This window comes from Rhinolophus hipposideros, assembly GCF_964194185.1.
Source record: "Rhinolophus hipposideros genome assembly, chromosome: X".
Lineage (NCBI taxonomy): Eukaryota > Metazoa > Chordata > Mammalia > Chiroptera > Rhinolophidae > Rhinolophus > Rhinolophus hipposideros.
In genome coordinates this window covers 46,630,702-46,646,654 of record NC_138046.1, presented here as the reverse complement: position 1 = coordinate 46,646,654, position 15,953 = coordinate 46,630,702, and the positions used below count along the sequence as shown (strand labels likewise).

Below are 15,953 nucleotides of genomic sequence, written 5' to 3'. Positions count from 1 at the left end.
AGAGTTTGGAATTGAGCTTATTAGCTAGTATGCCTGGATGGGACAATAAAGTCCCTCCCTGATTTAATTACAAGATCCCTACCTCTGACAGCTCTCAACCATTGTTAGAATAAAGGAAGATTTGGGAATTGATTTTGCATTAACATTTTCCATCCATAATTCATGTAAGTGAGGGTGACTTGCATCTGTCAGGCTGTTGTGGGGGAAGAAGGCAATGAAGAGCATAGAGAAAGAAAAGATACCAAGCACTTAAGCTGTTGGTACTGGGATCATATTAACATCTTCACTGCACTGCAGACAGCAAAGGTTCATACTGCAAAGATTAGCTGTCTGTTTCTAATGTGTTGGGTCAAGAATATTACACAATCATGCCATACCGAACAGTTAATCACTCCCCAGATGCTCTATTTAATAGCTCCCCTGGTCATTAACGAGGCAGGCTTCATTTATCCAAATCTGAATCACCTTACCACAAACCATCTTCTTTTTCTCATGCATTTTTCAGAAGAAATGTTTAGAGTATTGCATTTGGAAATACCACAGAGCTTCCTTATGTGTCACACTCCTCAAAGCCAGGTAGTATCATCTTGAAGTGAGATCAAAGCACATTAGAAACCACTCCTCCTGGCTGAGGTCTAAACTGATTCCTCTTTCATGCTTTATACTGAATTCTGTTCTAAGGTTAATCAATTAATAAAAATAATGATAATAATAATGATAGTGATGATGATGATGATAACAGCAATTAATATTTCTCTAATGTTTACTGTGACCAAGCACTGTTTTAAGTGACTGAAATGGCTTAATGAGTTTAATCCCTGCCAAAACCCTACAAAACAGGTCATATCATTACCCATTTTATTTTTTCCACTTTTTAAAGACTTTTAATAAAATATAACTAACATTTCCTATGCTGTACATTACATCCCCAACCAAGACTTATTTGTTTTTTTTTTTTTTGGTTTTTTCTTTTACCTGGAACTTTGAACTTCTTATTCCCCTTTATCTTCCCCGCCCCTTTTCAAAAAATTTTCAATTACAGTTGACATTCAATATTATTTTATATTAACTTCAAGTGTACAGCATATGATTAGACATTTATATAACTTATGAAGTGATCTATCTCCATGACTAGTACCCACCTGGCACTATACGCAGTTATTACTATATCACTGATTATATTCCCTACACATTATATCCCCATGTCTATTTTACAACTACCAGTTTGTATTTCTTAATCCCTTCAACTTTTTCACCCTACCCCCCAACCCACTCCAAACTATCATCCCAATAAATCTAGTACCTTCCTGACACCATACATAGTTGTTACAATATTGACTATGTTCATTACACTATACCATATATCCTCATGAATACTGTGTAACAACCAATTTGTATTTCTTATTCCCTTCCCCATTTTTACCCACCCTCAATCCCCCTCCAATCTGGCAAACATCAAAATATTCTCTATATCTATGAGTTTGTTTCCGTTAAATTTGTTTGTTTTGTTCTTTAGATTACACTTATGAGTGAAATCATATGATATTTGGCTATCGCTGTCTGACTTACTCAGCACAATACCCTCTAGGTCCATCCATGTTGTTGCAGATGACAAGATTTCGTGCTTTTTTATGGCTAAGTAACATGCCATTGTATACATCTTGTGGGGACAGAGCCCCAGAGAGCGGTTTCCAGGCTCTCGGCCTCACATAGAAAGGTACTGGCTCAGGTAGCAAATGGCCATCAACTGTGATTGGATGGCCATCAGCTGTGGCTAGTTGGCCGTCAGCTGTAACCAGTGAGCCATTGGCCACTAATATAACTGCTGTGGCTACACTAGCAAAAATGGGGGCTAGCAAGAAGATGGTGGCTGAGCTAGCAAGCGGTGGAGTGCGACAGAGTGTGGATTGCGGATTCTGTGGCTCCTGCTTCCTGTGTCTCCAACGCAGCCACCAGTGAGACTATAGTGGTATGACTCCCTTATCTATGGCTCCATGGGTGTTCCTTTTTGGCCTCACCATATCCTGCGTTCTTATGCGGGGAGCAAGACCAGTGACCCCGCATGCCACCCCGCATGACACATATACCACCTCTTCATTCATTCATTCATTCATTCATTCATTCATTCATTCATTCATTCAGGGACACCCAGGTTGCCTTCAAATCTTGGCTATTGTAAATAATGTTGCAATGAACATACGAGGTAGGACAATTATGTTCAAGAACTCATCCTAGAAAAAAACGCTACATACCTCCTTGCTGAATATCACTACAGTCACCTTCAAAGTACTACCCTTGGGAAGCTATGCACCAATGCCAGTGCCTAGTCCACTCTTCAAAGGAATTTTGGAACTCTTTTTCTAGAATGGCCATAAGAGCTGTCATTGTATTACGCTTGATGTCCTGAATGTCTTCAAAATGTCTTCCTTTCAATATTTCCTTGATCTCTGGGTAAAGAAAGAAGTCATTGGGGGCCAGATCAGGTGAGTAGAAAGGGTGTTCCAATACAATTATTTGTTTACTGGCTAAAAACCCTCAAGGACAGTGCCATGTGAATTGGTGCATTGTTGTGATGCAAGAACCATGAATTATTGAAAAGTTCAGGTTATCTAAGTTTTTCATGCAGCCTTTTCAGTACTTCCAAGTAGTAAACTTGGTTAACTGTTTGTCCAGTTGGTACAAATTCATAATGAATAATCCCTCTGATATCAAAAAACGTTATCAGCATCGTTGCAACAAGTTCATGAACTTAATTGTCAGATCTTGTATGTATGAGCACATACCCTTGAAGTAGTGTTTTGGGTTTCTTCAGATAAATACCCAGAAGAGGGATTACTAGGTCCTTCTTTGTCCTTTGTTATAGTCTTTGTTTTAAAGTCTATTTTGTCGGATGTAAGTATTGTTACTACAGTTTTTTGTTTGTTTGTTTCCATTTTCATGAAATACCTTTTTCCATCCCTTTGCTTTCAGTCTGTGTGTGTCTTTCAATCTGAAGTGAGTATCTTGTAGGCAGTATATGTAAGCATCTTGTTTTATTATCCATTCAGCACCCCGATCTTTTGATTGAAGCATTTAACCTATTTACATTTTAAGTAATTGTTGATAGGTATGTAGTTACTGCCATTTTATTATTTATATTTTTTATTTATTTTCTGTCTTAAAGAAGTCCCTCTAAGATTCCTTGTAATACTGGTTTGGTGGTGATGAGCTCATTTAGATTTTTCTTTTCTGAGAAGTTCTTTATCCATCCTTCGAGTCTAAATGATAGCTTTGCTGGGTAAAGTAATCTTGGTTGTAGGTCCTTGCTTTTCATCTCCTCAAATATTTACTGCCAATCCCTTCTGGTCTGCAAAATTTCTGTTGAGAAATCAACTGATAGTCTTATGGGAACTCCGTTGTAAGTAATTAACTGCTTTTCTCTTGCTACTTTTCGTATTCTCTCTAAGTCTTTAACCTTTGGCATTTTACTTCTGATGTGTCTTGGTGTGGGCCTCTTTGGGTTCATCCTGTTTGAGACTCTCTGTGCTTTCTGAGCTTCTATATTTATCTCCTTCACCAGGTTATGGAAGTGTTCAGTCATTATTTCTTCAAATAGGTTTTCAATTCCTTGCTCTCTTCCTTTTCCTTCTGGTACCCCTATAATGTGAATGTTCGTATGACTATTGTTGTCCCACCGGCTCCTTAAACTCTCATTTTTTTGGATTCTTTTTTTCTTTTTGCTGTTCAGATTGGGCGTTTTCTGCTACCTTATCTTCTAAATTGCTAATTCAATCCTCTGCTTCATCTAATCTACTGTTGATTCCCTGTAATGTATCCTTCATTTCCATTATTGTATTCTGTATTTCTGACTGGTTCTTTTTTATATTTTCTATCTCCATTTTTGTTTGCTGTCTCTTTGTCAAAGTATTCCCTGAGATCATTAAGCATACTTACAACCAGTGTTTAGAATTCTGCATCTTGTGGATTGCTTGTCTCCATTTTGTTTAGTTCTTTTTTCTGGAGCTTTGTTCTGTTCTTTTATTTGGGACATGTTTCTTTGTATCCCCACTTTGGCCGTCTCCCTGTGTTTGTTTCTATGTATTAGGTAGGGCTGCTATGTCTCCTGGTCTTAGTAGGGTGGCCTTAAGTAGTAGCTGTGCTGTGGCACTCAGTGGCACAGTCTTTCTGGTCACCTGAGCTGTGCATTCCGAGTGTGTCCCTTGTATGGATTGTATGTGCCCTCCCATTGTAGTTCAGCCTTTGATGCTGTTTGCATGCCAATGGGTGGCACTGCCCTTGAGGCTGATTGGTTGTGAGGATGGGCCATGACTACAGTGGAGGAATTGTGGTGCAGGGGCTGACCCTACAGAGCAGGATCTACCTAACTGGGGACTGGTGCCTGCCCAATCTGTTCCTTTGGTGTGTTGTCCTTGGAGGTGGGATGATGCTTCATCTCACTTCAAAGATGGCCACTGGTGCACCAGCCCCAGGGCCACATGCAAGGCGACTTGCTGTTCAAGTTCAGCTGCAGTCCATGCCCCACCTGGGACCACCTGGCAGGAGCCACAAAGCAATCCACAGATGGCTGCCACCTTCACCTGTTTGGAGGTGCTTTGAGAGGCCAAGATGTGAACCAAGGTGGCTGCTGATACTGCTTGGCTTAGGGCTGCTGAGTCAGAGTATGGGGCACATTCAAGTCAAATGTTGCTTGTCTCGGTTCCTTGAACCTTTTAGAAACTCTAGGAAAGTCTGCAGCATGAGTCAAAGCATTTGGTTTGTATGAAAAAGCCACTGGAATTGGTTTGAGTATGCCCGAAAGTTGGATTGGGTGGGGTCTCTGAATCAACAGGGCATGATGAAAGTTGTTGTCAGCCAGTTTGATGGAGACTCAGATATGGTGGCTGCCTACGTCTACATGCCGGAAAGGGGGAGAACTGAACAAAGAAACAATGGCTTCCACCAGCTCCTCTGCCTGGGTGAAAGCTGCCCCTCCAGCCCTTGTCCTAAAGCTATACAACTAAGTTCCCCCCACCCTTATGTTCCTGTTGCCTCTCCAGCTGCTGCCCCAATTCTGGAAGTCAGAGCCAGTGATTCCATGGTTCAGTCCATGCATGGTTCCATTAAGAGGAGCACCTGGGACTCCAGCCACCCTCCATCTCACTCAGGCACAATCTCCTCAGATTTTCACAACCACAAATTAAGTGGATTTCTATCCCTGGCACTGGAACCCTGGGCTGGGGAGTCTGGTGTGTCACTGAGATCCCTTGTTCCTTTGGGGGAAGAGTACCAAGATATCCCTCCCAATTATTAATGGTCACATATGGGTGTGGGATAAGCCGGTTCCTCATCTCTGCCCCTCCTACCAGTCCTAAGGTAAATTCTTCTGTATGTCCTTAGTTGTAGGTTTAGCAAGAATTTCAGGCAATTCTCAATGATGGTTGTTTTATAGTTTAGTTGAAATTTGATGTGGTCATGAGACAAGGTAAGCACAACTTTTACCTACTGCACCATCTTCACCAGCTATTTGCATTATCTCATTTTAAAGAAGAAGCTGAAGCAATCTCAGAGACGTTAGGTAAGTTATCCGATATATCATGGCTCATAGGTGGCAAAACCAGGGTTGGATTCTTGGTCTGTCTTGAGTCTAGAGCCCTGAAGCCTCTTAACACCACCTGATGATGCCTAAAGTTTAGGTTTTCACATGCTCAAAATCCTGAAAGCCCAATTTTCTGTTCAAATGACAAAAGAATCAGGTTTGCAAGTGATTGCTCCTGTTCCACCTGGGCAGTAGTGAGGAACTGCAGTTCTTCCATGAGCTCTCAAGTGAAGGCTGGTCTTGAAAATTCATTCCTATGTGTTCAGAATTGTTAATTCTTAATTTTCAAGGTGTCATACAAGGCCTCCCTTCCCAATTTCTTTAGTGCAGTGGTTCTCTACCAGGGGTCATTTGGTTCCCCAAGTAACTTTGGCCATGAGTAGAGACAATTTTGGTTGTCACAACTAGGGTGAGTGCTAATGGCATCTACTGCATAGAAGCCAGGAACACTTCCAGACATCCTATAATGCACAGGAAAGCCCTCACAACAAGGAATTATCTGTCCCTAAATGTCAATAGTGCTGAGTTTGAGAAACCCTAGCCTAGAATATAATGGTGGAGGTTTGTTCAGAAACATGGACCATAGCTGTAGCCCTGGGTCAAGGCCATGGAAAGAAAATAGGACTACCTACATTTTGTATTGCAAAGATGGCATTCAAGCTGTCCAAACACCTCTGTGAGTGACTAAACAGGAGCCAAGGCTAATGCAAGGAACTCAAATCATCACCATGTACAGGCCAAGGTTTCCAAACCTCAATCCTAATTACAGTTATTGTCTGAGACAACATAAAATGCACTCTCCCAATGATCCAGTGTATAACCTCTTCTAATCTCTCATTTAAAAGTCAGCCCTAAAAATGGTTGCCAAAAAATAATTTTGTCTTACAATCCAGGCATTATATTGAGCTTTCACACCACTCCCACTGTCAAGGCATTCTGCCTTCTCCTACCATGTCCTATATCATTTGGCTAAGAGATTAACTGTAAGTATCTGTCCAAATTAAAGATCCCACGAAAATCAAGCCAAAAGACAATAAAAACAGAAGATATGTATTTTTCCTTGCAATCTGCTTCTTAACTTCTTTTAGGCTTTTAACACCCATGTTTACAGGCCATCTGGGCACTAAAAGCATCTCTGCATGCTGAGGAGCAAACTGGGAAATCACATGCCATAAAAGATTATACCTCTAAGCAGATGCAGTTCACGCAGTAAACCAATCCATAAGGTTCTAGGTAAGGATGCCATCTCTCACCCACTCTGTACTTTTTGTCTTGAAACATGCAGTATGTCTCTGAATCTGTGAAGAAGGAGATGGAGAATATGCCTGTTAGAAAACATGGACCAAGTCACAGAATCCAAAGGCAATCACAGTTTCCATCTGTTATAGTGTGTATCAAAGGAAGAGGTATATGGAATATTTACAGAACCCCTACAATGGGCTCAGAGTTTTACATACTTTGTTTATTTGATCCTATAATGACCTAGTAAGGTAGGCACTACTATTTTTTTAAAGATTTTTTTTATTGGGGAAGGGGAACAGGACTTTATTGGGAAACAGTGTGTACTTCCGGGACTTTTCCAAGTCAAGTTGCTGTCCTTTCAGTCTTAGTTGTGGAGGGTGCAGCTCAGCTCCAGGTCCAGTTGCTGTAGTTAGTTGCAGGGGTGCAGCCCATCATCCCTTGCAGGAGTCAAACCGGCAGCCTTGTGGTTGACAGCCTGCGCTCCAACCAACTGAGCCATCTGTCCACCAGGGAGCTGAGCAGCAGCTCACTGACTTTATCCTAGTTGCAGAGGGTGCAGCTCGCTGGCCCATGTGGGAATTGAACTGTCAGCATTGCTGCCCAGCACTTGCACTCTAACCAACTGAGCCACCCGTCCAACCCGGTAGGCACTACTATTATCTCATGTTATAGATGATGGAAATCAAGGTCACATAACCAGTAAGTAACTTACATGAGACTCAAACCCAGGTTTGCCTGACAGCAAAGCCAAAATCTTGACTACTGCTCTGTTGAAATAGTAAGATAAGGGAGCATGTCATGTGTACTTTTGGAAAAGGTTGTGCTTCCTTGCTTTAGAAAAGCAAGCTAATATCTGAAATGCTGATCTGTCAGAACATTCTCTGGTACATATTTCCCTGATGATTAAAATCGAAAGAATAAGTAAAAGACAGATAAACAAGAAATTGGCAGAAGATGTTTCCAACAAATGAAGTATTAGTATCTGGAATATTTTTTAATCATTGAAATCAATAAATAAAAGACAAACAAATCTAATAGAAAAATATTTTAAGGACATGAATAGCAATTTAGAGAAGAACAAATGGGAACAGGCAATAAATAGGAAAAGATGTTCAACCACACTTGTAATAAGAAATTCAAATTAAAATTACACTGAGGTCTTATACACCTGGAACTAATAAACAAACAAACAAAAAAGAAAAACATATCCTGAGATAATGGTCTTAAATTGCTTACTGCTTCCAAGACCCATGATTCTTTCCAACTACCCACAAGATAAATTCCAATTTACTTTTCAAATTTTTATTTCCAACTTCTGAATGATGAACTAGGAGTCAGAAAATCTAGATTGAATCCTCACTTTCTCTAGCTGCATGGCATTGAGCAAGTCATTTAAACTCTATCAATCTCATTTTTCAACATGTGTGAAATATGAATTGTATGTTTCTCTCACAGATGTTGAAGGGTTAAATGAAGCTCTCGATAAGTTATAAATGCTACAAAATGTAGGATGTTATTTTATATTAATTGATTATTTTCTAGTTAGAAAAGTAATCCATGCTCAATGTAAAAAATTGGAAAACACATACAAACACACAAAAAGAACAAGATAAAAACATGAAACTATAAAGACTAAAGAAACATTACATACAAATCCAGCACAAGAAGACAACCACTTTTTTTTTAATTTATTGCGGTGACAATTGTTAATGAAATTACACAATTTCAGGTGTACAATTCTGTATTACATCATCTATAAATCCCATTGTGTGTTCACCACCCAGAGTCAGTTCTCCTTCCATCACCATATATTTGATCCCCCTTACCCTCATCTCCCACCCCCCAACCCCCTTACACTCTGGTAATCACTAAACTATTGTCTGTGTCTATGAGTTTTTGTTTCTCATTTGTTAGACAACCACTTTTAATATGCTGGTAACATAAGTAGCCCAGTGATTTAAAAAAAATGAAATGGGAAATTAAAAAGTATTTTGTATTAAATGAAAATGAAAACACAACTTATCAAAATTTGGCTGAAGAAATACATAAAGGGAAATTTATATCACTAAATACCTATATTAGAAAAGAAGAAAAGTCTCAAGTCAACACCATAAGAAACTACAAAATGTAACAAAAAACAAACAAAAGCAAATGGAAGGAATAATAAAAAACAGAAAATAATGAAAAAATGGAAACAGAAAATCGATAGGAAAACAATCAGTGAGACCAAAACCTGGTTCTTTAAGAAGCTCAATAAAATTGATAAATTTCTAGCAAGACTAACAAAGATAAAAAAAGAGAGAAGATGCAAATTACTAATATTAATGACAAAAGACAGCACTGATTGCATTATAAGTCCTATAGATATTGTTAATAAAGTTACATATATTTCAGGTGTACAATTCTGTATTACATCATCTATAAATCCCATTGTGTGTTCACCACCCAGAGTCAGTTCTCACCCCAATAAACTTTAACAACAACAACAAAAATCCTATAGATATTAAAAGGACAAAAAGGGAATATTATGAATAACTTTACATAAATTAATTTAACAAGTTAGATGAAACAGATTAATTCCTTTAAGACACAATTATCAAAGCTTACTAAAGAAAAGATAGACAACCTGATTAGTCCTATATCTTTTAGAGAAATTATATTTGTAGTGAAAAACTTTCTCACAAAATAAACTCCTGGGCCAGATAGCTTCACTGGTTAATTCTATCAAACAGTCTACCAAACACTTTAGAGAAATGAAGAGGATGCAGTACTTCCCAAATGAATCTTCAATGTAAGCATTATATTGATACTAAAACCCAATAAAGATATTACAAGAAAAAATCTACATACCAATATCCCTCATGAATGTAGATATAAAAATTCTCAACAAAATATTAGTAAAATAAATTTAAAAATACATAAAAAATAGTACTTCATGAGCAAGTGGGATTTATTCTAAAAATTAAAGGCTAATTCAACATTCACAATTGAATCAATGTAATTCACTATATCAACAAACTGGAGGAGAAAAAGCATGTAATTATTTAAAAGATGCAGGAAAAGCATTACACAATATTCTATATCCATTCTTGACAGAAACTCTCAAGTAACTAGAAAAGGGCCTTCCTCAACCTGATAAAGGACATCTACAAAACACCTACACCTAACATCATACTTAATGGCAAAAGACAATGTTTTCTCCCTAAGATTGTGAATTATTCATGGATGTCTGCTCCACCACCGGCCAGTGAAATCAGGTAAGCAAAAGAAATAAAAGGCACATATACTTGGAAAATAAAAAAAAGTAAGACTGTTTCTATTTAAAAGATGATATGACTATCTACATAGAAAAACCTCAAAGAATCTATTTAAAAGTTACTATAAATATGTCATGGAAATGGCATGAGGTGAGCCTCTGAAATCTCCCTTGGGATTTACAACAAATTAAACAACTATAATTCCACAAAGGACTACCTGCGCAGCAGACAGGCTAGACTAATAGATGTGTAATTGAAATCATCTGAAGGTGGGAAAATTGGGAAAGCAGGGGGAAGTGCAGAGATGTGGGCTGCGTGTGGCAGCAGGACACAGATGAGAGCTAGGAGCTCCGAGCTCCCTGCATTCTGGAGCTACAGAAGCCATGGGAGAGGGAAGAATTCACACTACTAGTGGTCCCGTTATGGACCACGGTCCCGCCTGAGGGATCAGCATATAACATGGCAGAACCAAACGGTCATAACAGAGACCTCGGCAGAGAACTCGGAGCAAAGACGCAAGGAAGAAGGGTGAGAATAGTGAGTGATTTAAGTCCTCACTGCCAAGCAGAACATGGAAGGCATAGGCACTATCCCGCCCACCCTCCTAGAACTCACCCAACACCCGCCTGCCCAGTGCTAGAAGTGGAGCAGTAGCAGTGTCAGAACAAAAGAACAGAATATTTGCAGTTCTGAGAACTCTGGCCCCGAAGCCATGGACTCTCGGCTCAACTAGTTCTGGCAAAGGGGAGGGAGCCTTGGGTGCATGACAGGCGAGGCTGCTGTCACCACCATTGCTCAGAGCCACCATTCACAACCCAACCCGCTCTTGCCCCACCTATCTGGGCATATCCCTGCAGGAGTAAACAGAGCCACAGAAACACATAGGCTGTCAATCTGGTGCAGGGAGAGTTTTGGAAATTCACAAGCTCTCCACATCCACCCATGAAGCAGTGCCTTGAGACCAGGGCAACCTGCTTACAGAGGAGAAGCCCACTTTTCCAGGAATCCCCCATTGTATGAGAAGTCAGAACAATGGAGAAGAAATATAACACTACAGAATGAGAAAAATCAAAGCCTATATTGGCAGAGAAAATAAAACTTTCCACAAACATCTACTGGAAAGCAAAAGAAAGATCTACAACCTGTTGCAAAACCCACTCCTCTACATGCCTAGAAAGAAAAACAACAATTCATTAATTGCCATGAATAACCAAGGTAACAAGGCCACTCAGAAAGAAAATGAAAAGTCTCCAGAAAACAAACTTAAAGACATGGAAATAAAGGACTTAAATGACAGAGAATTCAAGATTGAAATTCTGAAATAACTCAACGAGATGCAAGAAAACACAGAAAGGCAGTTTAATGAACTCAGAAACAGAATCAAAGAACAACATGAACATTTTACCAAAGAGATTGAAATTTAAAAAAGAACCAAATAATATTTCTGGAGATTAAGAACTCAACAGTAGAAATTAAGAATGAAATAGCCAGCTTAGGTAGTAGAGTTGACCAGATGGAGAAAAGAAGCAGTGATATCGAAGATAGAAACCTGGAAATTACATAGATAGGATAACAAAGAGACTTGAGACTTAAAAGAAATGAAAGAAATCTATAAGAACTTTCTGACCCCATCAGAAAGAGCAATATAAGAATAACGGGCATACCAGAAGGAGAAGAAAGAGAGAAGGGAACAGAGAGTATATTCAAACAAATTGACGTTTAAAACTTCCCAAAGTTGTGGAAAGAACTGGATCCTCGAATCCAAGAAGGACATAGAACACCTAATTAACTCAACCTCAACAGGCCTTCTCCAAGGCACATTGCATTGATGCTGTCAAAAATCAACAAGAAAGAAAGAATCCTCAAGGCAGCCAGGGAAAAGGAGATGGTAACCTAAAAGGGAAAGCCCATTAGATTGTCATCAGATTTTTCAGCAGAAACTTTACAAGCCAGGAGGGATTGGAACCAAATATTCAAACTATTGAAAGAGAGAAATTATGAGCCAAGAATAATATACCCAGCAAAGATATCATTTAGATATAAAGGAGGGACAAAGATCTTTCCAGAAATACAGAAGTTGAGGGAATTTTCTAATACACGACGCTGTAGTACAAGAAATACTAAAGGAAGCTATTAGCCCACCATCAACAGGGACAATTTGTGGCAACCAAAACATAAAAAAGGGGGACAGTAAAGGCCTGAACCGGAATATGAGAATGGAGAAAGTAAGTATGCTGAAGAAAATGCAATACTCTAAATATCAAACTTTCTTTTATGTAAACTTAATAGTAACCACTCAAAAAAATACAGAACTGAAATATGTACTGTAATAAGAGGAGAAACAAATGGAAACATCATAGAATACCACCACACAGAAATAATAGACAACAACAAAAAGGCAAAGAAACCATGGAGACACAATCTTACCAGAAAACTAAAGATAGAATGATATCAGTCTAAATGTAAATGGACTGAACTCACCAATAAAAAGGCACAGAGTAGCAGATTGAATAAAAAAACTAAAGCCAACCACATGCTGTCTCCAACAGACACATCTCAGCTACAAGGACAAGCATAGACTCAAAGTCAAAGGGTAGAAATTGACACTCTAAACAAGTGGTATACAGAGATACGCTGGTGTATCCATACTCATATCAGATGAAAAAGACTTCAGGGTGAAAAAGGTAACAAGAGACAAAGATGGACATTCCATAATGGTAAAGGGAACTATGCAACAAGAAGACATAACAGTCATCAATATTTATGCCCCCAATCAGGGAGCACCGAAACATAACAAGCAACTACTAACAGAACTAAAGGGAGAAATTGACCAAAACACAATTATACTATGGGACCTAAATACATCATGGACAGCTATGGATCCGAAAACATCAGACTATGCATCTTTTTTTTCTAGTGTACATGGAACATTCTCAAGGATAGTCCATATATTGGCATAAAACTAACCTCAGCAAATTTAACAAGATTGAAATCATACCAAGCATATTCTCTGATCACAAGGCTTTGAAATTGGATATAAAGTGCAAAAAAAAAAAAAGCAGGAAAAAACACAAATACATAAAGATTAAACAACATACTTTTAAAGAACGATCAGGTCAAAGAAGAAATTAGAGGAGAGATCAAAAGATACATAGAAACAAATGACAATGAAAAGACATCCTACCAACCTTTTTGGGATGCAGCGAAAGCAGTTTTAAGAGGGAAATTTATATCATTACAGTCCTATTTCAAGAAACAAGAAAAATCCCAGATTTATAATCTCACATTACATCTTAAAGAAGTAGAGAAAGAAGAAGAAGTGAAACCCAAGGTCAGCAGAAGAAAGGAAATAATAAAAATCAGAGCAGATTTAAATGAAATAGAGAACAAAAAGACAATAGAAAAAAATTAATGTGACAAAAAGCTGGTTCTTTGAAAAGATTAATAAAATTGACACACCCTTGCCTAGACTCACTAAGATTAAAAGAGACGACACAAATAAACAAAATCAGAAATGAAAGAGTGGAAGTTACCACCGATGCCACAGAAATACAGAGGACCATCCAAGAATACAGTGAAGGAGTTTATGCCACTAAATTCAATAATCTAGAAGAAATAGACAAGGTCTTAGAAAAATATAGCCTTCCTAGGCTGAACCATTGATGAACTGGAAAATCTAAACAGACCAATCACCAGTAAGGAAATTGAATCAGTCTACCAAAACCTTCCCGAAAGTAAAAGTCCAGGACCAGATGGCTTCACTAGTGAATTCTACCAAATTTTCAAAGAGGATCTAATATCTGTCCTACTCAAACTCTTCCAAAAACTTGAAGAAGATCAACATTCCCTAACTCATTTTATGAGGCCAACATTACCTTGATACCAGAACCTGGTAAGGATAACCCCAAAAAAGAAAATTAGTGACCAATATCTCTGATGAATACACATGCAAAACTCTCAAACAAAATTCTAGCATATTTAATGCAACAATGCATTCAAAAGATTATACATCACGACCAAGTGGGGTTCATCCCAGAGGCACAAGGATGGTTTAACAAATGTAAATTCATCAACGTGATACACTATTTAAACAAAAGAAAGCACAAAAATCTTATAATTATAGCAATAGATGTAGGAAAAGCATTTGCGAACACCATATATTTGATCCCTTTTACCCTCATCTACCACTCCCCTCCCGCCTTACCCTCTGGTAACCACTAAATTATTGTCTGTGTCTATGAGTTTTCAATTCTCTATTTTTCTTGTTCCTCTTTGCTTTCAGTTTTATATCCCACAATTCAGGGAAATTATAGAAGAAAACATAGGTACTAAACTTATGGACTTTGGGTTCAAAGAAGATTTTATGAATTTGACCTCAAAGTTAAGGGAAGTAGAAGGTAAAATTAATGAATGGGACTGTTTCAAACTAAAAAGACTCCACACAGAAAAAGAAACCGTCAACAAAATAAAGAGGCAACCAACGGAATGGGAGAATTTCTTTGCAAACTATGCCTCCAATAAGGGGCTAATATTGAAAATATAAGGAACTGAGCAACAAAAAACAACCCAATTAAAAAATGGACAGAGGACCTGAATAGACGTTTCTCCAAAGAGAACATACAGATGGCCAATAGACATATAAAAAGATGCACAATATCACTAATCATCAGAGAAATGCAAATAAACACCACGTTGAGATATCACCTCACACTTGTCAGAATGGCCGTCATCAATAAATCAACAAAACTGTTGGTGAGAATGTGGAGAAAAAGGAACCCTGATATACCGATGGTGGGAATACAGAGTGGTGCAGCCACTGTGGAAAGCAGTGTGGAGGTTCCTTAAAATACTAAGAATAGAATTACCGTATGACCCAGCAATCCTCTCCTGGGTATATATCCCAAAAGTCTGAAAACATTTATCCGTAAAGATATATGTATTCCAATGTTCATTGCAGCTTTATTTACAGTGACCATGACATTGGAAATAACTGAAGTGTCCCTCAATAGATGATTGGATAAAGAAGATGTGGTATATATATACACAATTGAATACTACGCTGCCATAAGAAAAGATGAAATGGTGCCATTTGCGACAACATGGATAGAGATTATTATGCTAAGTAAAATAAATCACACAGAAAAAAGTGGAAATGCAATTGAGTAGACACTACAACCAAGAAGATATGCAGGTGTCAAACATATCCATTAGTCATCAGGAAAATGCAAACTGAAACCAATATGAGATATCACCATCCACCTATTAGAATGGCTGACTACAAAACAAAACAAAACAAAACAAAAAATCAACAATAGAAAATGCTGATGAGTAACTGAAACTGTCCTTATACTTTGCTGTTGGAAATGAAAAATTACAGGCACTCTGGAGAACAACTTCACAATTTTAAAGTTAAGAATACACTTACTATACAACCTAGCAATCCCACTCCTAAGTATTTTCCTGAGTGAAATTAAAGTTGTATATTAAAACAAAAACCTGCACATAGATTTATAAATTGGCACTATTCATTGTCAGCAACACCTGGAAGCAACTCAAATGTTCTTCAACTGATGAATTTATAAACATCCAAACAATTGAATATTAGTCAGCCATAAAAAGAAATGAGAGACTGGTACTCACAAACATGGATAAATTTTAAAGGCATTATGTTCAATGAAAAAAGCTAGACTCAAAGTCTACATGCATACTATATGATTCCAATTATTTTTATTCTGCAAAAGGCAAAACTACAACAGAAAACAGATCCACAGTTGCCAAGGACTGGGGTGGAGGAAGAATTTTACTATGAAGGGACATTAAGTATAACCTTTTTAGTGATGAAACCATTTCATATCTTGATCATGGTGGTGCCTACATGA

General features: G+C 38.1%; 1 protein-coding gene across 2 annotated transcripts in view; it reads right to left on the bottom strand.

Annotated features, from left to right (window-relative positions):
* Nucleotides 1-15,953, bottom strand: part of CHRDL1 (chordin like 1) — a gene marked incomplete at its 5' end in the record, with an annotated part of 187,614 nt that overhangs the window by 133,737 nt on the left and 37,924 nt on the right. For both annotated transcript variants that reach the window (XM_081043672.1, XM_081043671.1), the window contains one exon: nucleotides 6,761-6,873. In XM_081043672.1, the coding sequence (XP_080899798.1) occupies nucleotides 6,761-6,873 (113 nt within the window). The remainder of the gene's footprint in view (nucleotides 1-6,760; nucleotides 6,874-15,953) is intronic.